This window comes from Artemia sp. Qi Xiang Cuo, chromosome 6 (genome assembly GCF_049724085.1).
Source record: "Artemia sp. Qi Xiang Cuo chromosome 6, ASM4972408v1, whole genome shotgun sequence".
NCBI lineage: Eukaryota > Metazoa > Arthropoda > Branchiopoda > Anostraca > Artemiidae > Artemia > Artemia sp. Qi Xiang Cuo.
Window position 1 is genome coordinate 59672650 of NC_142799.1, and position 27083 is coordinate 59699732.

General features: G+C 32.8%; 1 protein-coding gene across 1 annotated transcript in view; it reads left to right on the forward strand.

Moving 5' to 3' along the window:
* LOC148951465 (LLGL scribble cell polarity complex component 2-like) overlaps positions 1-27083 on the forward strand; it is a 109062-nt gene that overhangs the window by 63363 nt on the left and 18616 nt on the right. The window contains exons 8-9 of the mRNA XM_089091117.1: positions 1413-1565; positions 14272-14536. Of these exons, the coding sequence (XP_088947243.1) occupies positions 1413-1565; positions 14272-14536 (418 nt within the window). The remainder of the gene's footprint in view (positions 1-1412; positions 1566-14271; positions 14537-27083) is intronic.

Here is a 27083-nt window from a genome sequence, read left to right on the forward strand (position 1 = left end):
GCACACCCGCTATATTTTACTCCCACCCCCCTAATGTGCAAATATATAGTCCAAATTAGTTCCTAAAGTAACGAATAAACTAACGAAGAAACCGGTTTGTTCTCGAGTTTTACTCTGGCTCTCTCTCCATGAAAAATACCGGTACTTGTGTATTATACGCCACTCACTCAAGTTTACGATGTGTAAAACTCGAGAACAAACCGGTTTCTTCGTTACTTTAGAAACAAATTTGGGCTATATATTTGCACATTGGGGGGGGGGGGAGTAAAGTATAGCGGGTTTGCATGCAAAATGTGTTAGGTACAATTATCCTGCATATTATGAACTAAGAATTGTTTTCTGACTGCAAACTGTCCAGATACTTTACCCCCCCCCCCCCCCCTTATGTGCAAATATATAGCCCAAACTATATTTCTCCTTTATTCTGTCACTTGTCTTTGTCTTGTCTCACGCTAAGCTGAAACAAACTAACTATCAAAGAAACCGGTTTCTTCTCGAGTGTTACACAACGTAAACTTGAGTGAGTGGCGTATAATGCACAAGTACTAAAATTCCTCCCCCCTACTGAAAATAAAAAAGGAAAACTCAAATAAAATTCTCAAATTTTGAAAGCATTATTTTCCACGGGGGAATTTTCGAGGGGGAGGGGGGTATTTTCCAGGGGGTAAACGCTGGGGGGGGTAGGTGCCGGCCACCATTCTCATGGCATTCGATTTGCTGTTAAGAAATAAGTATTTTACCCGTTTTAACCTCTTTAGAATTTTACACCCCTTTTTGCACTCGAATTTTGCACCCCTTTTGGCAATTTTAAGCATCTTAGAATGCTTTATCATAAACACAGTAGACATAATATACCAGTAAGCTTATTGCAGATCATTTCTGGTCTTCGTGAACAAAAAGCTCCTCCCACTTATTTCTGCCTTAGCTTGTTTAACCTGTTTCTGCATTAGCTTTATTTCCGATTGTTTCAATGCACTTTGATGGAAACAGTCGGAAATCAGACTAATCTGTCTAGCATGTCTAACATGTTTATATCTGCCAAAACGTTCTCCGGAGCACTCGCACCCCGGTCCGGGTTTTTATAATGGATGAGATAGAGAATGATCATACTGGATAATATATGAACTGTGATCATATATTAAGGAATTGGGATATTTGTAAAGCATAATCTCAACGGCTTCAGTGGTTTAATTAAAAACGTAATGATTCAATTAAATTGAAAATTATGTTCCTAAGTGTAAGTAGAATCTCAATGAATTCAATAACTCAATTCGAAAACTCGATGATTTAATATAATACGAGATCCTTTTTAAACAAAACCTCTTGTCCCCATTACTAAGTAGGATCTCACTGGCTCACCTTGGCATGACTCATACAGGAAATAATTTGCTTAATTTGTTTGTTTTTTTCAGGTGGGAGTTTTTGACCCCTATTCTGATGATCCGCGTTTAGCAGTTAAAAAAATAGTATTTTGTCAGACGACCGGACTCGTTGCTATTGGTGGAACTGCTGGACAAGTTGTAATTATTAATTTAGAAGAGGAAGATCGAAATGAAGCAGTTAAGGTAACTGCAGCTTTTGCACGTTTTGCTCTTTCTATTAATTTAGAAGCAGTGTTGCAAGGATAATTTTATGATTTAAAAGCCTTTTTGATGAGATATCAACCGTGCCCTTTAAAAAAAAGAAGAAGAAAAAGAGAACAAGTCTGTCTGCTTTGCTTAAAATTTGTAAAAAAAAAAAATATCAAATTACAAGTCAAGTGTTTCCTCTCTACCTGGTAATTTTACGGGAAAAGAAAAATAGCTTCATTACTGTAAACCATTAAAAAAAGAAAAAAAAATTACTGAGCCCTTCCCAGAATGAAATTTGGTGACGAAATTTTACGATTTAAAACTCGGTTTGAGCAGAAATCCACCAACCTCTGTATAAAAAAATACGAGAGAGAGAGAGAAAAAAAGATAGAAAAACGAGGTGCCTTGCTAAAATTTTGTCCGAAAATCAAATTATAAGCAAGCTGTCTCCTCTCCACCAGACAAAAATTTTACGGAAATAATCGCTATTGCAATGAGGACGAAAATTAGATTCAGTGTTGTAGACCATACAGAAGATCAACACTGAACCCTCGCCTGAAAAAATAAGAGAAAAGAGATATACACATAAAGAAAATAAAAAATTATTAGTTTTTGTGGCAACTGTTCTGACTGGCTTATAGTCAGCTCTGCAGGAGACAGTTTACTTTTATCAGGCTGATTGTCAGCTGACTTGAACTCTAGGGCAAGAGCATCATAGCTGGTGCCAAAAAAAAAAAAAAAAAAGCGGACTTTTTATTAGGGAGAATTAAGTTTAAAAAAGATAGTTTTTTCATGAAAAAAACAAAGAACTATTTTAAACTTAAAACGAGCAAAGATTAGATTATATGTGATATCTGACTGAAAACAAGCAGAAAGTAGTATGAATGGAGAGATAAAACATAAAATGAATAGATATTTCAATGGATCATTAATTGAAAAAAAATACAAACCTAAATTAAAGAAAATTAAATAAAAAACAAACTCAATTTATTACAAATAAGTATGCTGTTACCATCCCTCAAATTCCCCAGAAAGTGGCATTGCCTAAAGAGCCTGTCTTTGTATGACTATTTCAAAAATTGTTGAAAAATTTAAGATTCTTTTATGACTCAGATTTCTACAAGGTGAAATTTGCCCAGTTTTCTGTTAAAATTAATCAAAATTAGAAACTGCTGAAGGGGGTGGGGAGGGAATAGGACAAGGGCCTAAGGACCTCACTATAGGTTCGTTCATGTTACTGAGTGAAACCCCTGAAAAAAAATGAGTGAGTTGTTGATGGGACACGTACACCTTCGGCTCTTCAGTCAAATAGATATAAAAATCCCTCTCTGACTCTTTTCAAAAAAGTTTGTTTTTATTTGAAACTATTATTTGTTTTCAAAATGTCCATCTTTCTACTAAAATGGATTTATGGAGCCTCTGTTTTATACGGACTATTTGTATAATTTAGCCCTTACCCCTGCGGCTGCTGTTACCATGTCTTACTTGGAGGTACAGTTTTTGAGCCTGTCAAATGTTTTCACTAAAAAGATAATCTGGATCCGATGTCAATTTGGATTGGAGGAGGGGGTGTCCAGGGGCATTCAAGACGTTGAATGGTTGACAGGTTGCCCTCCAATCAGTTTTGACCCTTAAAAAGGGCGCTAGCTTTTAGTTTGCAATTGAATGAGACCTGCCTAATTTTCCTACGATAATGTAGAAATTATTCTAATAATTCTTAATTGTGAGGGTTAAAAAAAGACATAAGAACAACATGGGAGACAAAAAACGCCCTTTACTAAGTCAGTGCAAATCTGGTGACTAAAATAAATACGATATTGTTCACTTTTCCTAACTAAAGAGGCAATTCTGTTTAGGCTACAGATAATTCTTTTTGTCATCTTTTTTACTTTTTGACATCCAAGTGAAGAGTTTGGTCAAAGTGATCAAAGACTTGAACGCCTAATTAGAGTAAAGCCAAGAAAAATAGCATCTGTGAGAGGCAAAGCTGGCATAGGTTTTTAGAGTTGTATAAAGAGTTGAGAGTTGCATTAAGTAGATAAATATCTTTTTTCCAAGCCTAGTTTCATTTCATAGTGCAGTCCACTGAGCCCCAAATCTTGCTATGAAAAGCAATTATAAAATTTTCAATTTATTATATTTTTAAATTTCAAATCTGATAATTGTCTCAGATAGGGCTGGTAATCTGCAACCAAGTAAGGATTTCTCTAAAAAGAAAAGGGAAAGAAAGGTGTTTGCGCTTATGCAATCTTGTTGGAAAGGGAGATAATCTTTAAAATGCTAAAGCCCTATAAACACCCAAGGTGGATTCTTTCCTCTCTTTTATCATAGAGCTAAACTTTATTTCATTTCTTAAAAGTATGGTAGAACCCTATCATTTGGTTTCCTTTTAGGAAAGAGGAAAGAGGAGGGTAAAAGGAGTAAACTAATAAGTTAGTATTATCTTCAAGATCTGGATTATTGTTTACAATTTTTTTTTATGTAGGATGAAATTTTTTGAAAAATACTGAAATTTGAAAAAAAAAAACGGATTTGGAAATTGCATAAAATATATAAATTGTATTAATGATATAAAAAAGTAGTAGATGTAAAGTAGTTGAGAAATAAGGTATTTTGTCTTCGAAATGTCAAGGGGTTCTTCCGTACTACCCAGTAAAACACTCGAGAAGTTTTTTGAACCGGTTTTATTGCCACAAAGACAAATGACGGGTGAAAGAATGCATCGGACTTGTATAATTTGGGCTATATATTTGGGCTATATATTTTGGGCTATATATTTGGCTATATATTTGGCTATATATTGGGCTATATAACGCACTTATTATATATTTGGCTATATAATTGGCTATATAATTTGGGCTATATATTGGGCTATATAACGCACGTATTATAACGCACTTATTGGGCTATATAACGCACTATATATTTGGCTACATATTTGGCTATATATTGGGCTATATAATTTGGGCTATATATTTGCACATTAAGTTAGCTTAGGGTAAGTTAGCTTAAGTTAGCTTTAGGAAGTAAATTTTTTGAAAAATACAGAAATTTGAAAAAAAGTGGATTTTGAAAACGCATAAAATAAATGAATTGTTGAAAATCGTTACATGATTTATTTGGATAAGAATCAGGTTACAAGGTCAGAACAAGTGCATTTTTCGGCCAAGATATGACATTGTATCCTTGGGGAAGGATCCTTTGAATCAAATACAGGGGGATCTTCCATTCCTTTTTGGCATTCATGCTCTTAGCATCGTTAATTAATTTAAACCTGAACGCTATGATTGTCAACATTAGTAGTTTGACTTCTTAAATTACCTATCCATGGCCTCATCCTCGACTGAGATAGGTTCCATAAGTGGAATAATGGAATTTTAACAAGTATTTCCAGCTTTTCCTTTTATCGAGCCTTCTTTATAAGAAAGAATAAGCTTTCGTATTTAAGATGCTTTTGAAGAGGGGAAACTTAATTTTAATTATAAAGTTAGAAATGCAAATTTCGGAGTTTATGATAGGAGTCTAAAAGGAAAGGATAAAGTATTTGTTATTGGTATATTTAATATTTCCTGCTGTATTTTGTGCACACGCAAATGAAAATTGAAATTGTTTGAAGGGAATATGTTTTTTTTTTCATAAATTTTATTTTGAGTCATAAATATAAATAATATATAAAGCCCATGAAATATCCATAGATAAGCCTAGGACTTGGTAAAGGGGAGGGGGAATATAAATTTTTCAAGGGAAATGAAATATAAGGTGTACCAATTTTTTTGTTTTTTTAATTTTTATGACAAATCCTTCGCGCCAGCAATGACGTCAATTCATGGAAATTAGGCGGGGGGAGGGGGAGGGTCAAAATTTATTTTTCAAATCTGGAGGGGGGGAGGTTGACTGTTTTATCAATATTTGTTGAAAAGTACCAAAAAACACAGTTTTCAATAAAAATGCCAAATAGAAAAAGATATTTTAAAAGATCTAGAGTGGGGAGGTGAAAAAATATGGGGAGGGGGGCAACCGTCTTCCCTTGGAAATATCTTTTGAGAAGAGATTGTCGATGGGAATATTGTAAGTTAAATAACTAGGTGATTAAGTTAATTATATTTGACTGGGAACTATGATTAAACATTTGAATTAATGGGTCCTAAGTTTTTTCTTTTATTTTAACTTTTTTTATTTATATTATTTACTTAGCAATAATTTAAGATTTGCTGCTAGACCGTTCCAATACCTTTGTCGTAAGGAGATGTTAGCTCTAGCGCTTTTTAATATTACCAGCCCAAAAACCTGACGGAATTATTTGCATTAAAAAGAAAAATATAGTATACATTCTTTTGTGAGTACTGAAGCAAAATGTTTTTACCCCTTCCCCTCAAGAATAAATTTAAAGTTCCCCCCCCCCCTAAAGTTTCTTCAACATGATCTAGACTCGATTTCCTAGGTGCGAGATACAAGCAGTGTAGATATACCAAATCTAGGCATAGAATTAGTCACCATTTTAATTAAACTTACTGACTGTACCTGTGATGAGAAATACCTCGGCTTCAGACAGGCCTACCCGTTTTATAATGTAGATGCTACATTATAAAATACGTGTAAAATTTAATACGTGTAATTAAATACGTAAATTAATACGTGTAAAATTTGAGAAGTTTCCCTTTTTTAAGCAAGTATCGATAATGTCTAAAAATGCAAGAAATGTCTAACAAAAATCTAATGATATTTGACAAATTTAGCACAGATAGACTATAATTTTAATTTTTATTTGTATTCTGTATTCAGTGACAATCTTGTCACTGAATACAGAAGTGGAACTAGAGCAGGTTTTTCTGTCAGATATATAGGTCCTAAGATTTGAATTTTTTCCAGTGAGCATTCGGGCGGAGGAGCACCTTGGTTTGTTTAAAAGAAAAATGAAAAATTTTCTTTTGGGTTTTGGTTCATAGATGATTTTTTTTTCTTTTTTTTTTTTTAAATTATAAATTCCATTTAGAAAAAACTCGCTTATCTTGAAAAATCCCAAAACTGGAATTTCAGCAATTTCAACAAACACTGATTTCGCTTCCTAAATTTTGTCCTGGCCCTCCTTTGGAAAATCTATCCTCTGAGGTTTTCAAAAATAGCGGATAGCGGATAGACTATGAAATACCACTTTTAAATTGTTTCCCTTTTTTAAATATTTTCGTCTTGGAAACATGATTGTGCATGATATATTTTACAAATATACATGGTCACCTATATCCTGCTTCTGAATCTAACCCAGTTACGTTCTTGATGTGCGGTTTCTTCGGATTATTATTTTGATGCGCGTTTTTGAGAAGAATACAATACAGTAATATTTAGATTAATAGACTACATATATAAAAAAATCTCCCACTTTCTCTAATAAAGTGTTCCTAATTGTTTCTTCTTCTTCATTTGTGTCTTCTGAAAAACCGCTGCGTTTGAACGTTCATGACAGATTTTTCATTGTTTTGCGTAAAGTGCCTTATCCAAAAACGTAAAATATTTTGAATTTCTCAATCGATCAATAGGTTACGTTTATCTTTTTTTTTCTTATTGAGCATCATTATTTTTTTGGTAGTTTTTGTTCAGTCTTTCTGAAACAGCATTCCAATGCATTGACACCTCCTTTCTCCTGCTGAATGTCAGTGTATTAATACCTCTGGAAAACACTTCAGTGTGTTCACACCTCGTTTCTCCTAAATGTATTGACACCTCTTTCCTCATATCTCTGATGAGTTTGGATTTTAGAATCTTTATTTTTTCTCTTTTTGCTTTCCATGTCCAAAAAAAACTTTTTTTTCTTCTTTTACTTTCTTTGTGGAAGTTTTGTTAGCTATAAAGCTTCTATGATCTTCAATAAGATTAGTTTTATTATTTCAACATTTATATATAAATTATTTCTAATAAAATAAAGTATTCGGCATAGCTTTTAATTGTTGTATTTCTAATTTTGAAATGATCTATCATTTTCTAATTCTTCTTGAAGGTGACCACTAATTTGAACTACATGTTGGGATTTGTGGAAAAAGCCTGTTTTGAATACCGTTTGTGACATATTCAAAACAACTAAGTTTTTCTTTATTCCATTCGGTCCACTTTTAAAGACACAAGGCTTAAAGTTCAGTGAGATTAAAAGGCTTTATTCAATTAAAATATGATCTCGACGAGATCCCCCTAAAAGGAAATTTCTTGTTTTATGAAATGAATTGAGTCTCTTAAACATCATCTTACTACTAGATACTGTGGTGGGTTAATTGAATATTAGAAAGGCGTGCTCAAAGTGTTGTTATTAATGAAAAATTTGTTTATCTTGTTGTTTTTGCCTTTTCTAACCTTGTAATACCTTTCTCAGTTTTTAATCATGTTCAAAATATTAAAGTTTTGACGACTTATTCACTAAAGAAGAATTGTTTTTTTATTATTACTTCTTTACTTTTATGAATTTATGCTCCCTTTTTTACTTACTATTTCTAATTTTTGAATTTTAATTACTTTTATCGAGCGTTAAATTTTACTGACAATTATTTTTATTATTGACATATTTATATTATTGACAATGTTTTACTCTGTTGATTATTTTTTGAGCAGGATTTTCCTCGCTTTTTTTGTGCTTCTCTTGCAATTTTTCTTTTTTACCTTCTGTATTTTAAATCTTAAATTTGTAATATCACTCTTTTTCTCGAAATTTAGCTTCTTACCTTTCAATTAATTTCATTCTTTGCACATTTATCGAATCTCCTAAAAAATAGAAGGTAAACTTGTTTTGGTTAAATCCCACTGACAACGGCCGTCTCGTTCTTTATACGGCCAACTACCTGACAACTGGCAACCAGATATTATATATTATTGATGCCAGTTTATCGTATGATTTCTCATTTGCCCCCCCCCCCTCTCCCTGATTCTTACTTTGAAAATTCTTTTTTTACATCCTTGAAATGTGGGTGTCCCTTTGGCAGAGAATCTGATTGGCTCCTGGCCCATGAATGAGACTCGTCTCAAATAGACTGTGACGTAGACTTTTATTGTTTAGAAAGCTGCTGTTAAGTTAATCACGCTTATTTTTATCACATTATGAGCGTTTTGGGAATACGATTTTAGGTTTTATAGAAATGATGTTTACCTTTTGCATAGACTTTAGCAATTGGTGTTTGGACTCTAGTTGAGAAAAATATGAAAACCTTTGCGTCTCGTGCGTAAGGTCTATTGATTTTAGATGTTTTGACTAAATGTTACTGTTTTCACACTGATGCCTTTGCGCTTAAACGCTTAAAATTTAGCTTATTCATTAATGTTTCAATCCTAGTTGATTTTAAGTCTCAGACAATACTACTGAAATAGATGGCGTTTAATATCTGCATTAATAAACACCAACTACATTTTCTCCGAAATTCTACGTTGGGTTTCGAAATTAAAAGCTTGAAATGAAAGAACTACGCAGCTTGCGCGATTTTTATGAAAATACAGCTATACAAATCAAATAATTCAGTACTACGTAAGTTTTTAAATCGAAAGGATCGAAATAAAAATGAATACTGGTGCCGAGGGTTTAAAGTTATTTTTGATAGGTCTGGGTATCTTGCTATTTTATGTTTTTTAAATTTCTTAATATTTGTACCCAATACATTTTTTTTCATTCTTCGTCTTTATGGTGATTATTGGACTTCATACACTAGTTTTACTTTAGGTTAAGTTCATATAAAAAGGACAAAATTGAAAATTCTCTCTTGGATCCTTTTTTTATGCCAAGTACTGATTCAGTGTTTTTCCATGGTTTATCATGTTCATCATAAGCTGATATAATCGTGATGAAAGGAAAATACTAACGACAAGTAGGATTCTGAGAAAATCTTTCCATTTGTTTGTGCTGCTTTGTCACTAAACAATCTATTTTTGTCTCATTTCTTGAACTAGGGAAGGCTTTTATGAAGTTTTTCTTTCAAAATTTTACTGGGCAAGGAAAATAAAAAGGTCTCTGCAATATTTTTGGAGACTAAGATATTTTTGTTTTGACTATATCGGTAAATAAATGAACCAGCCGAGTTGTTTTGTTTCAACTGTCCTAGACGAATGGTTAGCCCGCTAGACTCGAGAGCCTTTGACCATAAGGACAGAAGTTTGAGTCCTTGATTTGTTATCTATGGATCTAAGGCCTACCCATGCTAAAAATAAATTGTTTGGATGCTTCTCTCGTTTTCAAAATGTATTTTTTGTTTTTTTCTTGTCAAGATTTGGTACTTATGTTTTTTTTCTTAAGCATATTTAGAATGCATAGATTCATTGAACCTTACTGGAACTATTACCTGATAAAACTTAATTACCTGAAATTAAAATGGAAAGTATCTAAAATTTTGAAGTATCTAAAATCTAAAGTTTTAGTATTAAGAAAATTAATTTTCATGGTTTAACTCTGGAAAAATTTCGAGTGCAACGAGGTACTTTCTGATTATTCTGTGGGAAGGTAAACCTCTCCTAGATTTGTATTATGAAGAAAATCTGAGTGTTCTGGCCTAGTTGAAAGTGTCGGTGAAATAGAAGAATTTTGGGTTCGTGCGAATATCTTTTAGAGGTCATGACGGGTTTTTTTAGGAGTTGGTATTGCTCGAAACTCAGGCTTTCAAGCAAGGACGCATCCCTGATTTTTGTTCGGAGGGGGGGGTATTTTTGGAAGGAGTTTACAAAAATAACATATTTAAAAGTGCATCAAAATTTGTTTATATGCATTTTGTCACGTTCTTAAGAATCAGACAAAAATTTCGGGGGGTGGGTTCAAATCCCTTAAACCCTCTTGGTATGGCCTTGCTTTCAAGTCAGAAATATAATTAAATATAATTGTAGTCGATGTTCGCTAAAATAAGAAAACTAAGGTTTGAGCGACTTTTCTAATTTTATATCCAATTCTTCGTGGTTGTTACCTTGACCTTCGTTGTTTCAAAATTACTCCGATCACATGACTAGACAATTAACACTGGCCAAAACGAATTATCACCGTTTTCAGCTGATGATTCGTTTTGACAAGTTTTTATTGTCTAGTCCTGTACATTGGACAATATCAAACAGTTCGTGGTAACGAACTGTAAGTAAGGAGTGACCCGTCTCAATAGTAACCGAAACTCTAAAAAACGGAATTTGATACCAACAGATACATCAAAAGAATCAGATTTATATGCTGATTCCAAATATAAAAGTTCCATCAAGTTTAATCATACCGATCAAAAGTTACGCACCTGAGAAAATTTGCCTTATTTTCGAAAAAAAGGGGAAACACCCCCTAAAAGTCATAGAACCTTAATGAAAATCACACCACCAGATTCAGCTTATCAGAGAACCCTACTATAGAAGTTTCAAGAACCTAAAAACTCTGCAAAAATGTGGAATTTTATATTTTTTGCCAGAAGAAAGATCACAGATGCGTGTTTATTTGTTTCTTGTTTTTTTTTTTTTTTTTCCAGGGGTGATTGTATCGACCCAGTATTCCTAGAATATCGAGGGAGAGCTCATTCAAATGGAAATTTAAAGCTTTAGTGCCTTTTTAAGTGACCAAAAAAGTGGAGGGATACTACACCCCCTCCCACGCTCATTTTTTTCCTAAGTCACCTGATCAAAATTTGGAGATAGCCGTTTTGTTCAACATGGTCGAAAAATATAATAACTATGTCTTTGAGGATAATCATTCCCCCACAGTCCCCGGGGGAAGGGATGCAAGTTATTCAACTTTGCCCAATGTTGACATTCAGTATTGGTTATTGGGAAGTATACAGACGTTTTCAGGGAGGATTTTTTCTGGTAGTGGGGGGGGGGTCGGGGGTTACGTGTGAGGATCTTTCCATGGAGGAAGTTTTCATGGGGGAAGGGACATTGCTACGAAGGGGGCACCGGATATCCCAGTATTATTTAAAAAAAACATCAGAAATTAAAAAAAAAAATAAACTGAAAGTGAGGAGCAACATCAAAACTTAAAACGAACTGAAATTATTGCTTATATGATTGGGTTCGCCTCCTAGTCAATACCTTGCTCTTTACGCTAAAGTTTTTTTTAGTACTTTCATAAGAGCTTTTTATCAGAGGCAACGCTATAGCGTTGCCTGTAGTAAAGGCCATACGGCTCCAATGTTTTATTTATTATTATTATTTTTTTCCCGAAGGCACTTTATATGGAAGGGGTCGCCGTAGAAACTTCAAAGGGGGCTCATTCGAATGGAAATCGGGAGCTCTAGTACCCTTTATAAGGGTCAAAAGTGATTGGAGGGCAACTGCCCCCCCCACGCCCATCATTCCCCCGAACACATCCAATCAAAATTTTGACATAGCCATTTTGTTCAGCGTAGTTGATTTCCAGATAGAAAATATATTTTTGAGGAGGACACTCCCCCACAACCTTCTCTGCAAGGGTATCAAGTTATGCCCTGTGGGCATTTAAGGTTTTTATAAAAAGCGTTGTCGTAGAAACTTCAAAACAGGCTCATTTGATTGGAAATTTAAAGGGCTAGTACCCTTTTGAATAGTCGAATGTGATTTGAGGGCACCTAGCCCCCCCCCCCCACGCCCATCATTTCCCCAAACACATCCAATCAAAATTTCAAGATAGACATTTTGTTCTGCGTAGTTGATTTCCAGATAGAAAATATGTTTTTGAGGAGGATACTCCCCCACAACCCTCAGGGCAAGGGATTTTAAGTTATGCCCTGGGGGCATATAAGGTTTTTATAGAAGGCGTTGTCGTAGTAACTTCAAAAAAGGCTCATTCGATTGGAAATTCAAAGGGCTAGTGCCCTTTTTAATAGTCGAAAGTGATTGGAGGTTAACTAGCCCCCCCATCCCCACGCCCATCATTCCCCCAAACACATCCAATCAAAATTTTGAGATAACCATTTTGTTCAGCGTTGTTGATTTCCAGATAGAAAATATGCTTTTGGGGAGGACACTCCCCCACAACCCTCAAGGCAAGGGTTTTAAGTTATACCCTGGGGGCATATCAGGTTTTTATACAAGACGTTGTCGTAGAAACTTCAAAAAGGCTCATTTAATCGGAAATTCAAAGGGCTAATGCCCTTTTTAATATTCGAAAGTGATTTGAGGGTAACTAACCCCCCTCTCACGTCCACCTTTTCCCCAAACACATGCAATCAAGATTTTGAGATAGCCATTTTATTAAAAGTAGTTTTAAGTTCTGAAAATTATGTCTTTGAGGATGACAACTCCCCCACAGCCCTCAGGGCAAGGGTTGTAAGTTATGCCCTGGGGGCATACAAGGTTTTTTATAGATAATGTTGTCGTAGAAACTTCAGAAAGGACTCATTCGATTGGAAATTTAAATGGCTATTTCCCTTTTTAATAGTCGTAAGTGATTCTAAGGTAACTGACACCGCTTCCACGCCCACTATTTCCCCAAACACATCCAATCAAAATTTTGACATAGCCATTTTGTCAACGTCGGTGGACACCCTTTTAATCCGGAGATTTGTACTTCGGACAGAGCTGCCCTTACCTTCCGGCTTTTTGAGTCTCAGACGCAATTTTTCGTTGATTTCAACGGGATTCGTTCTTGAAGTTCGAAACCTCAGTATCGAACTTGAAGTTTGGAAAACCTCAGTATCGAACTTGAAGTTTGAAGTGCTAAACAATATTCTGAAGAAGTTTCGTTTGTGCCTTTATGGAATGTTTTAGCTCAGTAACCTCCGTGTTTAATAGAGAAAGAGATTTTCCTCTTCTTTTTTCGTCAGTGCTTACTATTAATTTTTCTTCAACTTATGAACGTTTGTCATGCAATAAAGCTCTTGGACAATTAAGAGTCGCTTTTTTTACTTTAAGGCTAATGATTTTTGAACAGTTTATTGTGAATGCCTGGTATCAGGAATTACACAAGGTCTATCATAAGGATAAAACATTATCCTGTTTCGATATGGTGTTATTTGAGCACCGAAAGAAATCTCGACAGCTTATATTTACCAAAAAGAGTAATAATTTTTTTTATCCTTAGATCTAATGCGCGTATTGACAACTGTTTTTAACTTTCTAGGGTGGGGCTCAGGATAGGCTAGACGTGCTATTTTTTAACAGGCAACTGAATAAGGGTTGATATTTTTTTGACCGATGAGACTAAACTTCTTAAGTGAAATGGATTTGAAATTGTCTTAAAAAATAAATTAAAAAGTGAGGGGACAATCTGCAAGAACTTAGCGGGTGATTCTAGCCTCATTAATTGGTTTGGTATTAATTATTAAACAACACAAATTGTCTTCCATCAAAATTCTTCAATTTTCAAAGATTTGTTATTTTTATAGAAAAGCTGAACATGTTTGGTTTTGTTAGAACTTTATGCTGCATTCATTATGGAAGTAGAGTTTTTCTATTACCTAAAGCTTTTTCCTATTGCTATTTTCTTTCAATTCAGGATTTGGCTGTTTAAAAGAAATTTTAATTATTACGAAAAGTCTCTGAATATGTGTTAAATTTTTATCATAGCCAAATTGCATGTGTAATTGTTTTCTTGTTATTCTTGGTAAAATTGCTGGTATTTCAGAAAAATGATTCCTAAAATCAGTTGGCTAAAAATGAAAAAACAATAATGTTCAAATATTCTATCTTTTAATTCAACATAAAAATTTCAACTATATTGAAATATTTTTTCTCTTGGGAAAAAAAGAGTTGTAATTTTGTTCATCTTTAAACCTTAATATCTGTTTTTTTGTTGTAGGTGATGACACTAGACATTGTATCTGATCGAGATAATTTTGTTTGGAAAGGTCACTCAAAGTTAGACACAAGAACTGAACCGATTAAACAACCGTTTGGCTATAAGGCTTCCAGTGTGGTACAGCTTCATCCACCTGCTGCCATAACCTGCTTAGCTCTACATTCAAGTTGGGGTTTAATTGCAGTTGGCACAGCCCATGGATTAGGGCTGGTTGATGTTGTTCAACTGAAAGGAGTTTTGGCGAAATGCACATTGACGGCTAATGGTAAATACTTGTTCCTCTCGAGCGACTCAATAGTATCGACAATTAGCCATTGTTGGTAGGATGGGGGAGGGGGAGCAGGCTGCAGCTCTACTGACTTAAATTGTTTTCAAAATTACAAATGAAAACTATCAGTAGATCTAAAATTTACAGTCTCGAAAGTATAGGAAACACGTAAACTGTTGTTTATATAGCTGAACGATGTTATGGGTTTTATCAAAATTCCTGTTACTGAGATTATGATACAGAAGTCGTAGTAAAGTAACCGTTTTATTGTATTTCTACATTATTTTTTTGTCTTTCTAAATAATAAAGGTAGTTTACCAAAACGTTAAACACGCTGTTATTGTGTTTTATAATTTTTGTAACTTCCAAAATATACTCCTGTCCCCAACTATTAATTACTGCTTGTTTGCTTTCATAGATTTACTTTATGGCACTAATCAAAATGATCGGCCCAGAATCTGGTAGAACATCTGTCTAACAAATTTCTACAAATTTTATATGCTCATACTATAACAATCTTAAACATCTGTCCAAAATCATATGTGATAAAATATGACAAAGTTTATGTACGATAACTGCCAATACTATTGCTGCTATTCACCAAGAAAAGAAGAATTGTGTTATTTTTGGAAAAAGGGAAGAATTCCAGGATTCTGGAATGGAGACTTTAGTGTGGTCAGCTATTGAGGTTGAGTATAAATCTCAATTCAGAAAAACTATCACCCGTCCCATTTGATTTGGATCAGCCAAATTCCCTTGCAAGCTGCTTTTTTATTACGTGAAAAAGGATATTCATGAAGTTTTACTACCCTATTTTCATGTATTACAATTATTTTCTCTCTGAATGATATTACCAATAATTTTCCATGGACCTCTGTCTATTGTTCCTGTTTCAATGGAATGTCTACTTTATGAAATATGAAAGAGGTGGGTCATGATTGGAACGGTGACTGTATCAAAACTTCTAGTTGAAAAATAATCGAACTTTGTTCGCTGTGATGTATGTACTGTACATTATTTAAATTAAATTGTTGAATTTACAACGCATTTGAACTTTTATTTGTACGTCATCAAAACGCAGTGTAGTCTTCGAAAATACCTTTGTGTATTTTATTATTGTCAATTTTTTTTACACTTTTAAATATCTTTTATATTTCTTCTGTTTTATTAATGTTCTTGACAAAATAAACTGCTTCTAACGAAAAGCTTAACAATCTTATTTTTACAGTCCTAAAAAACGACGGAAAAAAAAGTAGATCGACCCATTCGTATTGACTATGACGGGATTTTTTAATGGTTCATATAATTAAAAGGGTCGCTTACTTAAGGAGTCTCTCATTTTTCTCTTTAATAAACTAGAGTTGATATGTTTTTAAGGCCTCCTAGAAAGATCATAGCATAAAAGATATAGCTGCAGTCCCCGGGGCAGAATTGTGTCTGAGAAAAGTGTCAGGTGGTTGAAGCACGTTTCATGAATGCTTGCTTAGATAATCTAAAATCTCTATTTCTTCAGTAGCCACTAGGGAATCTAAGAAAATAGAACTGACAGGGGCCTAGAGCGGATTTGATTCTGAAGATGGTTAGAAGAATTTGAAGGGGGAGGGTTAAATGATAAAAGGTCTTTTTTAAGTATTTTTTGGGTTGGTAAAACCCGCCCTGCATTTTTACGGTTTGGGGGGGGGAAGGGTTCAAAGCAATTTTGGTTGGTGGCTTTTTTTTCTTTAATAAGAACAAACAAATGACTACTTTGTCTTTTTATATCTACATATTTTGTTTAGGCGGCTTTAATATCCTATATAATTATTGGCTATGTTTGTAATCTCCATCTTTCTCACAATCGTATGACGTCATACACCGCTTATCTGAAACAATCCTGGGAAGTGGTCCTATGTTTGCCTTATTATGCAGCAGGTTCCATTGAAATGGTGACGAATGTTCAGAAATAATAAAAAAAAATTCTGTAATTGTAATAACTTTAAGCAATTGTTGTTTCTTTTATGATTTTGATAATGTATAATATGTAAAAACATGCTTTTTGATAAATAATTGGGAAGTTATAAGCCGAAAACCGACTGAGGGACTGGCTACTCCCCAGAGTTGAAAAAAGGTTTAAGCAGAAGATGAATACTGACTTGACCTGACAATCACACAAGTTGTGAAGTCCCAACCCCGTCCATGAAGGCTGAAAAAGGCAGTAAAGTGGGCTTTTTGATAGGTAAAGGCCCGCTAAGGGTCTTTTTAGGTAGTAATATATATTACTAGCATTTTTTGACAGAGTAGTATTGAATACTATTAAAATAAAATGAGATTAAATGTTTATTTGCAAAGATAGTATGTCAAAAGTTTTTTTTTTATTGGAGCTTTTGTTGCAAATGACATCTTATCTAAATTTGGCCAGGTGCGGGATTAAAAGTAGTATCCATATACACAGTCCTAATTGCACATGAATTGCGCAAGGAAAACCCACTAGTATTTCTAATTACACATGAAAAAAATACATTGAATTGCGCAAGGAAAACCCACGCGTGTGTCATTACACTTACACGTGAACATTCTAAAGAGCTGGCAAAGATTGCATTATTGTTGTCAAGTGCGCATGGAATTACACTTCAGCTTCACGTGGATAAAAGGAGTTATTAAAAAATTGGATGCTACAATCAGAATTGTTTGATTGACATTTGCAAAAAGGGGTAAGGGATTTGCGAATTGGATTGTATGAAGGTGGAAAAAAAAAGAAAAAAAGGGTTAAATTAATTATCAGTTAAGGTAACCCCTCGGGGTTGTTAACTCAGACAATTTGATATAAATTTGAGACAATATCAATCTATGAAAATGGTTAATGATGATAGAATGACATTGTGAGTCGACCTAGCTTTACCTCTCCGATGTGTTCTGTATGATACACAAGTTGTGTTTGAACAGTGTTGTCTGTTTGAAATAGGGTCCATCGTTATAGTATACTAAAAAGTTGATACTAAGAGAGATGTAGATGGCAAGAAAATAATTTTAATAATGAAATTCAGAACAAAACTTAGAAATCCTTGCAAATCAAGTAGTAAGGTGTATGTGAGTACGAACCATCAAGGATCATAAGCATCAATGACCCTAACCAGCAGAGACATCAACCCCCCAAAGGTCCCCTATCCCCAAACTCGAAGGGTGCCCCCTTCCCTCCAACTTTTTGGCCCCCTCCCCCCCATTTTTTTATTTTTTATTTTTTTTATTTTTTTGGGCAGTTGACATTTTTTCTGATAAAAATTATCATTCATTACGATCGTATCTTTCAAATGTAAAACTTGAGTCCCTTTTTGGATCGAAAAAATAAACTATTTATTTAAAATATGAGTTAATAAGGGTTTTTGGCCGTAAACTCTAGTTTCTTGTAAGACAATTATGGAAAGTACAATTCTCTGGTTTAAATGTGAAACTTCAGTCCTTTTTAGGATCGAAAAATAAAACTATTTCAGTAAAATCTGAGCTAATTAGGATTTTTGACTGTAAACTCTAGTTTTTTGAAAGAAAATTATCTGAAATACAATTAGCTGGTTCAAATGTGAAACTTAAGTCCCTTTTTGGATCGAAAAATAAAACTATTTCCGTAAAATCTGAGCTAATAAGGGTTTTTGACCGTAAACTCTAGTTTTTTGTAAGAAAATTATGGAAAATACAATTTTCTGGTTCAAATGTGAAACTTAAGTCCATTTTTGGATCGAAAAATAAAACTATTTCCGTAAAATCTGAGCTAATAAGGGTTTTTGACCGTAAACTTTAGTTTGTTGTAAGAAAATTATGGAAAATACAATTCGCTGGTTCAAATGTGAAACTGAAGTCCATTTATGGATCGAAAAATAAAACTATTTCCGTAAAATCTGAACTAATGAAGGTTTTTGACCCTAAACTCTAGTTTTTTGTAAGAAAATTATGGAAAATACAATTCTCTGCATCAAATGTGAAACTTAAGTCCATTTATGGATCGAAAAATAAAACTATTTCCGTAAAATCTGAGCTAATTAGGGTTTTTGACCGTAAACTATAGTTTTTTGTAAGAAAATTATGGAAAATACAATTCGCTTGTTCAAATGTGAAACTTAAGTCCATTTTTGGATCGAAAAAATAAACTATTACTGTAAAATCTGAGCTAATAAGGGTTTTTGACCGTAAACTCTAGTTTTTTGTAAGAAAATTATGGAAAATACAATTCTCTGGTTCAAATGTGAAACTTAAGTCCTTTTTAGGATCGAAAAATAAAAATATTTCTGTAAAATCTGAGTTAATCAGGGTTTTTGACCGTAAAATCTATTTTTTTGTAACAAAATTATGGAAAATACAATTCTCTGGTTCAAATGTGAAACTTAAGTCCATTTTTGGATCGAAAAATAAAACTATTTCCGTAAAATTTGAGCTAATAAGGGTTTTTGACCGTAAACTCTAGTTTTTTGTAAGAAAACTATGCGAAATACAATTCGCTGATTCAAATGTGAAACTTAAGTCCATTTATGGATCGAAAAACTAAACTATTTCTGTAAAATCTGATCTAATAAGGGCTTTTGACCGTAAGCTCTAGTTTTTTGTAATAAAATTATGGAAAATACAATTCTTTGGTTCAAATGTGAAACTTAAGTCCTTTTTAAATCAAAAAATAAAACTATTTCTGGAAAATCTGAGCTAATAAGGGTTTTTGAAGGTAAACTGTACTTTTTTGTAAGGAAATTATGGAAAATACAATTCTTTGATTCAAATGTGAAACTTAAGTCCATTTTTGGATCGAAAAAATAAACTATTTCTGTAGAATCTGAGCTAATAAGGGTTTTTGACCGTAAACTCTAGTTTTTTGTGAGAAAATTATGGAAAATACAATTTTCTGTTTCAAATGTGTAACTTAAGTCCTTTTTGGATCGAAAAATAAAACTATTTCCGTAAAATCTGAGCTAATTAGGATTTTTGACTGTAAACTCTAGTTTTTTGTAAGAAAATTATGGAAAATACAATTCTCTGGTTCAAATGTGAAACTTAAGTCCATTTATGGATCGAAAAATAGAACAATTCCCGTAAAATCTAAGATAATTAGGGTTTTTGACCGTAACCTATAGTTTTTTGTAATAAAATTATGGAAAATACAATTCTCTGGTTCAAATTTGAAACGTAAGTCCATTTATGGATCAAAAAAATAAACTATTTCTGTAAAATCTGAGTTAATAAGGGTTTTTGACCGTAAACTCTAGTTTTTTGTAAGAAAATAATGGGAAATACAATTCTCTGGTACAAATGTGAAACTTAAGTCCTTTTTTGGATTGAAAAATAAAACTATATCCGTAAAATTTGAACTAATAATTCAATATTTTTTTTCATAAAAACAAACTATTTTTTTTTAAACTTCGAAATTTTTCAACTTTATTTATTTTTTTTCTTTTTGTACATATCTTAAAATGTCAAAGTATGCTTACGGTTCTAACAATTGTGCTCTATGATTGGTCAGAGACACGATGTGGCTTTCCCACTGGTGTTCTATGACCGGTTATCGTCACTACCTAGTCTACTGCATGTATTAAATCAGTATTTTTTACGCAGTGGAACGATAAACACATAAGTCATATCTTTAAAAAAAAAGTGAAGATGGAACATTTTAATAGTGTGTTCACATAACAAGGTTATTGTAGCATTGAATGCCGACAAGGAGAAGTATTTAAACTATGAAACAAGTACAAGTGGTAGCACTATTGGAAATGTATGCATACATTGTCATGACAGTAAGGAATTAAATTTCTTTGGAATACCGAAAAAATTCAACTCTTATGTTGGTGGTTATGCGAGATTGAGATCTCCAGAGATGATTACACTCAAAGAGAATGCTAACATAAAAATAATTGTTGATGATAGAGGACAACTCCTTGCTACTGCTGCAGGTAACACATTACCTACGGGTACATCCAATGATCAGCTTTCGGGTATTAGCATTCAACGGAAGGCTAATAAAAGAAAGGCCTACTCTGCTACTAATATCGTAAACCATATCTTGTTTACGTGCCGAAACATGTTACCTGTGTAAAAATAATGTGTTAATAGACAGTGAAATTGCCAGAAAAATAAAAATGGTATTGTCAGAAAATATCACTACGGAATATAAAGATGAAACGATGAAAAACAAAGCACCAACAAACATTACTGGCATTGATCAAACAGTCAATGAATCAAATAATAGCAAAGACGAAAAGCATATTGAGCCTGTTCATGAGACACCTGTAAAAATTGTGTATGATTCAAAATGGAATAATGATTATTCTACTGATTACGAACTAAGAGAAGACAATAGCTACAATATCAAGAGAGAACATGGTAAACTATTTTATGGAACAGATTCAAAATGTTCAAAGTTAATCGTTGATATTAATAATGCATCATAATATATTTTTGTATTTATATTCTACATAGCATTATTTCATTAAAAATATTACATTGTTATGTGTTCATTATTTTTTAGAGTAAGCTAGCATATCAAGCGTTTAGAATGTATATTAAAATATCGGAGATGTAAGAAAAGGAATTTGCGTACATCTATTGTCAGACACACTATTTCCGTAAAATCTAGCTATTAAGGGTTTTTTACCGTAAACTCTAGTTTTTTGTAAGAAAATTATGGAAAATACAATTCTCTGGTTCAAATGTGGAACTTAAGTCTATTTTTGGATCGAAATTAAAACTATTTCCGTAAAATCTGAGCTAATAAGGGTTTTTGACCGTAAACTCTAGTTTCTTGTAAGAAAATTATGGAAAATACAATTCTCTAGTTCAAATGTGAAACTTTAGTCCAGTTTTGGATACTCATAATGATGAGGACTGATGGTTCTAATTCAATATTTTTTTTCATAAAACAAACTTTTTTTTTTAACTTCGAAATTATTCAACTTTATTTATTTTTTATCTTTTTTTTTGTACGTATCTTAAAATGACAAATATCATTTTGAATTCACCTCTTGGATACACAATACAGAAATTAAAAAAAAAATTGTAATTTCCAGACTTTATTTGCATGCAATAGATACCGAGAGTTCTATGACTCCTCCCCGCAATGAATTCTAAGAGTTTTATGACTCCTTCCCACGATGAATTCAGATGGTTTTAGGAGACATCCCCCTAGTCATAACTCCATTCAACCTTGAGCGAAGGTATAAAAGTTTGATGATGTATTTCTCTTCTTAACAACTACATTAATAGCTTCCAAGATGATAGGACTGTATGACACAGAATTTATCGGTTTGAAAAAATCATCTTGTGGTGTTGTATTTGAATGTGCATTTTTATTATTGTCAATGGAACTCGAAGAAATTGACTGTTATCATTGGATGGTGAACTATAACATGTTTGAGTATGATAAAAGCTTGTGGAGTACTACATTACATCATATGAACAGACTGGGATTCTACGATAGAGTGATTACACCACTTAATAATAGTGGTCAGGAATTGAGAAATGTCCAGGAGGAAGTCAGTGAAATTTGCAGCTTTTTCGGGGTTGAAGCACTCTATTTAAAGGGTAATGTACCTACAGATAAAGTTTTAATTCAAAAGTGTGACCCTAGAATTCCACTTTTCAATCTAGAAGAATTTAAGTGTCCTAAATTTGAAGGGGTTTATCACCGTCCTGAAGACGAGGTCAGGTTCTTCGCGCACTGGATACCTAAGGACATACCTGATCGTGATAAATGCATAAGACATGGTAAAAACTATTCTATATCATGGGACCATCGTTTCTGGATGTTTAAGAGTGAACGTGTGTATGACTATGTGTCATAATATAATTTTGTATTAATATTCGACATAGCATTATTTCATTAAAAATATATTATGCATTACATTGTTATTGTTATTTTTTTCATAATTTCCTGAATTAAATTTCTATATTGTGTATCCAAGAGGTGAATAACCCCGAAATAAGAGGCTGTTAGCTCCCTCCCTCAATACACATCTTTTGAAAAAACTGCACCAGAGTGGTATTTTCTGCCATTTTTGTTACTTACAATTTTTTCGTAATTCCTTGAATGAAATTTCCACGTAGCTTTTTTCTAGCCAAAGATTCACGTTTGACCTAGAGAAATGTATTTTCTATAATTTTCTTGCAAAAATTAGAGTTTACGTTCAATATCAACAAGCATTCCCTGAGAAAATATCTTCCTTTGAATAGACAGCTCTAGAAAATCGTCATCTAGAATCAAACGTTTTTCCATAAACAGTAGATCCCCTATGATTCGCTCTTTCTCAAATCCATCCATTTTTTAGAGTCCTAACACTCTCACAATCAACTTCAGACTAACCAGATTTTTTTTCTACTCTAAAAATATACGCTAGTCTCTACTATAGAAAGAAACACCGGTCTAATCTAAATTCAAGGTAACAACACATGAAGCCAAAATGAAAAGAAAAACCGGTCTAATCTAAATTCAACGTAGCAACACATGAAGCCAAAATGAATAGAACTTGGATTTTATGACTGTTACCTGATGTATCCGATAAAAACTTTGAAAATTAATTTATTCTTTCTGGTACTTTCATTGTGTCAACTTTTTCCGATGTATCCGAGAAATGGATGTTGATATAGAATTTAATCACTCTTATACTTAGATTTTATGAAATTGCTGTATTGTCTGTCTAGGAAGCGACTTCAATCGATAATGAATGTTAATAGAGAGTTTCTTCAATTTTTTTTTCATAATTTTTCTATAATAAAATTTCTGTATTGTGTAACCAAGAGATGAATTCAAGAAAAAGTTTGTTACTTACTTACTTACTTACTTACCTACTTCCTACTTACTTACAATTTTTTCATAATGACATAATGACATATCCAACAACGGATGTTGATAAAGAATTTATTAATTCTGATACCTAGATTTTCTCAATGTTACCCCATGTGTCTGACAATAGATGTATGCAAATTCCTTTTCTCACATCTCGATGTTTTAATAGACATTCTAAACTTTTGATATGCTAGCTTACTCTAAAAATAACGAACACATAACAATGTAATGCATAATATATTTTTAATGAAATAATGCTATGTAGAATATTAATACAAAATTATATTATGACACATAGTCATACACAAGTTCACTCTTAAGCATCCAGAAACGATGGTCCCATGATATAGAATACTTTTTACCATGTCTTATGCATTTATCACGATCAGGCATGTCCTTAGGTATCCAGTGCGCGAAGAACCTGACCTCGTCTTCAGGACGGTGATAAACCCCTTTAAATTTAGGACAATTAAAATCTTCTAGATTGAAAAGTGGAATTCTAGGGTCACACTTTTGAATTAAAACTTTATCTGTAGGTATATTACCCTTTACATAGAGTGCTTCAACCCAGAGAAAGCTGCAAATTTCAATGACTTCCTCCTGGACATTTCTCAGTTCCTGACCACTTTTATTAAGTGGTGTAATCACTCTATCGTAGAATCCCAGTCTATTCATATGATGTAATGTAGTATTCCATAAGCTTTTATCATAATCAAACAGATTATACTTCACCATCCAATGACAACAGTCAATTCCTTCGAGTTCCATTAACAATAATAAAAATGCAGATTCAAATAAAACACCACAAGATGATTTTTTCAAACCGATAAATTCTGTGTCATACAGTCCTATCATCTTGGAAGCTATTAATGTAGTTGTTAAGAAGAGAAATACATCATCAAACTTTTATACCTTCGCTCAAGTTTGAATGGAGTTATGACTAGGGGGATGACTCCTAAAACCATCTGAATTCATCGTGGGGAGGAGTCATAAAACCCTTAGAATTCATTGCGGGGAGGAGTCATAGAACTCTCGGTATCTATTGCATGCAAATGAAGTCTGGAAATTACAATTTTTTTTTAATTTCTGTACTGTGTATCCAAGAGGTAAATTCAAGAATGATATTTTGTTATTTTAAGATACGTACAAAAAAAAGATAAAAAATAAATAAAGTTGAATAATTTCGAATTAAAAAAAAAAAACAGTTTGTTTTATGAAAAAAAAATATTGAATTAGAACAATCAGTCCTCGTCATTATGAGTATCCAAAACTGGACTTAAGTTTCAGATTTGAACTAGAGAATTGTATTTTCCATAATTTTCTTACAAGAAACTAGAGTTTACGATCGAAAAACCCTTATTAGCTCAGATTTTACGGAAATAGTTTTAATTTCGATCCAAAAATAGACTTAAGTTCCACATTTGAACCAGAGAATTGTATTTTCCATAATTTTCTTACAAAAAACTATAGTTTACGGTCAAGAAACCCTTAATAGCTCAGATTTTACGGAAATAGTGTGTCTCATAATAGATGTACGCAAATTCCTTTTCTAACATCTCCGATGTTTTAATATACATTCTAAACGCTTGATATGCTTACTCTAAAAAATAATGAACACATAACACTGTAATATTTTTAATGAAATAATGCTATGTAGAATATTAATACAAAAATATATTATGATACATTACTAATATCAATGATTAACTTTGGACATTTTGAATCTGTTCCATAAAATAGTTTACCATGTTCTCTCTTGATATTGTAGTTATTGTCTTCTCTTAGTTCGTAATCAGTAGAATAATCATTATTCAATTTTGAATCATACACAATTTTTACTGGTGTCTCATGAACAGGCTCAATATGCTTTTCGTCTTTGGTATTATTTGATTCATTGACTGTTTGATCAATGCCAGTAATGTTTGCTGGTGCTTTGTTTTTCATCGTTTCATCTTTATATTCCGTAGTGATATTTTTTGACATTGCCATTTTTATTTTTCTGGCAATTTCAATGTCTATTAACACATTATTTTTTCACAGGTAACAGTTTCGGCACGTAAACAAGATATGGTTTACGATATTAGTAGCAGAGTAGGCCTTTCTTTTATTAGCCTTCCGTTGAATACTAATACCCGAAAGCTGATGATTGGATGTATCCGTAGGTAATGTGTTACCTGCAGCAGTAGCAAGGAGTTGTCCTCTATCATCAACAATTATTTTTACGTTAGCATTCTCTTCGAGTGTAATCATCTCTGGAGATCTCAATCTCGCATAACCACCATCATAAGAGTTGAATTTGTTCGGTATTCCAAAGAAATTTAATTCCTTACTGTCATGACAATGCATGCATACATTTCCAATAGTGCTACCGCTTGTACTTGTTTCATAGTTTAAATACTTCTCCTTGTCAGCATTCAATGCTACAATAACCTTGTTATGTGAACAAACTCTATTAAAATGTTCCATCTTCACTTTTTTTTAAAGATGACTTATGTGTTTATCGTTCCACTGCGTAAAAAATACTGATTTAATACATGCAGTAGACTAGGTAGTGACGATAAGCGGTCATAGAATACCAGTGGGAAAGCCACATCGTGTCTCTGACCAATCATAGAGCACAATTGTTAGAACCGTAAGCATACTTTGACATTTTAAGATACGTATAAAAAGAAAAAAATAAATAAAGTTGAAAAATTTCGAAGCTTAAAAAAAATAGTTTGTTTTTATGAAAACAAATATTGAATTATTAGTTCAAATTTTACGGATATAGTTTTATTTTTCAATCCAAAAAAGGACTTAAGTTTCAAATTTGAACCATAGAATTGTATTTCCTATTATTTTCTTACAAAAAACTAGAGTTTACGGTCAAAAACCCTTATTAACTCAGATTTTACAGAAATAGTTTATTTTTTTTATCCATAAATGAACTTACGTTTCAAATTTGAACCAGAGAATTGTATTTTCCATAATTTTCTTACAAAAAACTATAGGTTACGGTCAAAAACCCTTATTAGCTCAGATTTTACGGAAATAGTTTTATTTTTCGATCCATAAATGGACTTGTATTTCACATTTGAACCAGAGAATTGTATTTTCCATAATTTTCTTACAAAAAACTAGAGTTTACAGTCAAGAAACCTAATTAGCTCAGATTTTACGGAAATAGTTAAATTTTTCGATCCAAAAAGGACTAAAGTTTCACATTTGAACCAAAGAATTGTATTTTCCATAATTTTCTTACAAAAAACTAGAGTTTACGGTCAAAAACCCTTATTAGCTCAGATTTTACAGAAATAGTTTATTTTTTCGATCCATAAATGGACTTAAGTTTCACATTGGAACCAGAGAATTGTATTTCGCATAATTTTCTTACAAAAAACTTGAGTTTACAGTCAAAAACCCTTATTGGCTCAGATTTTACGGAAATAGTTTTATTTTTCGATCCAAAAATGGATTTAAGTTTCACATTTGAACCAGATAATTGTATTTCCCATAATTGTCTTACAGAAAGCTAGAGTTTACGGTCAAAAATCCTTATTAGATCAGATTTTAAGGAAATAGTTTTATTTTTTGATCCTAAAATGGACTTAAGTTTCCCAATTGAACCATAGAATGGCAATCTCATTTATTGCATGACTAAAAACTAGAGTATATGGTCAAAAACCCTGATAAGCTCAGATTCTAGAGTAATAATTTATTTTTTCAATCCAAAAAAGGACTTAAGTTTCAAATTTGAACCAGATAATTGTATTT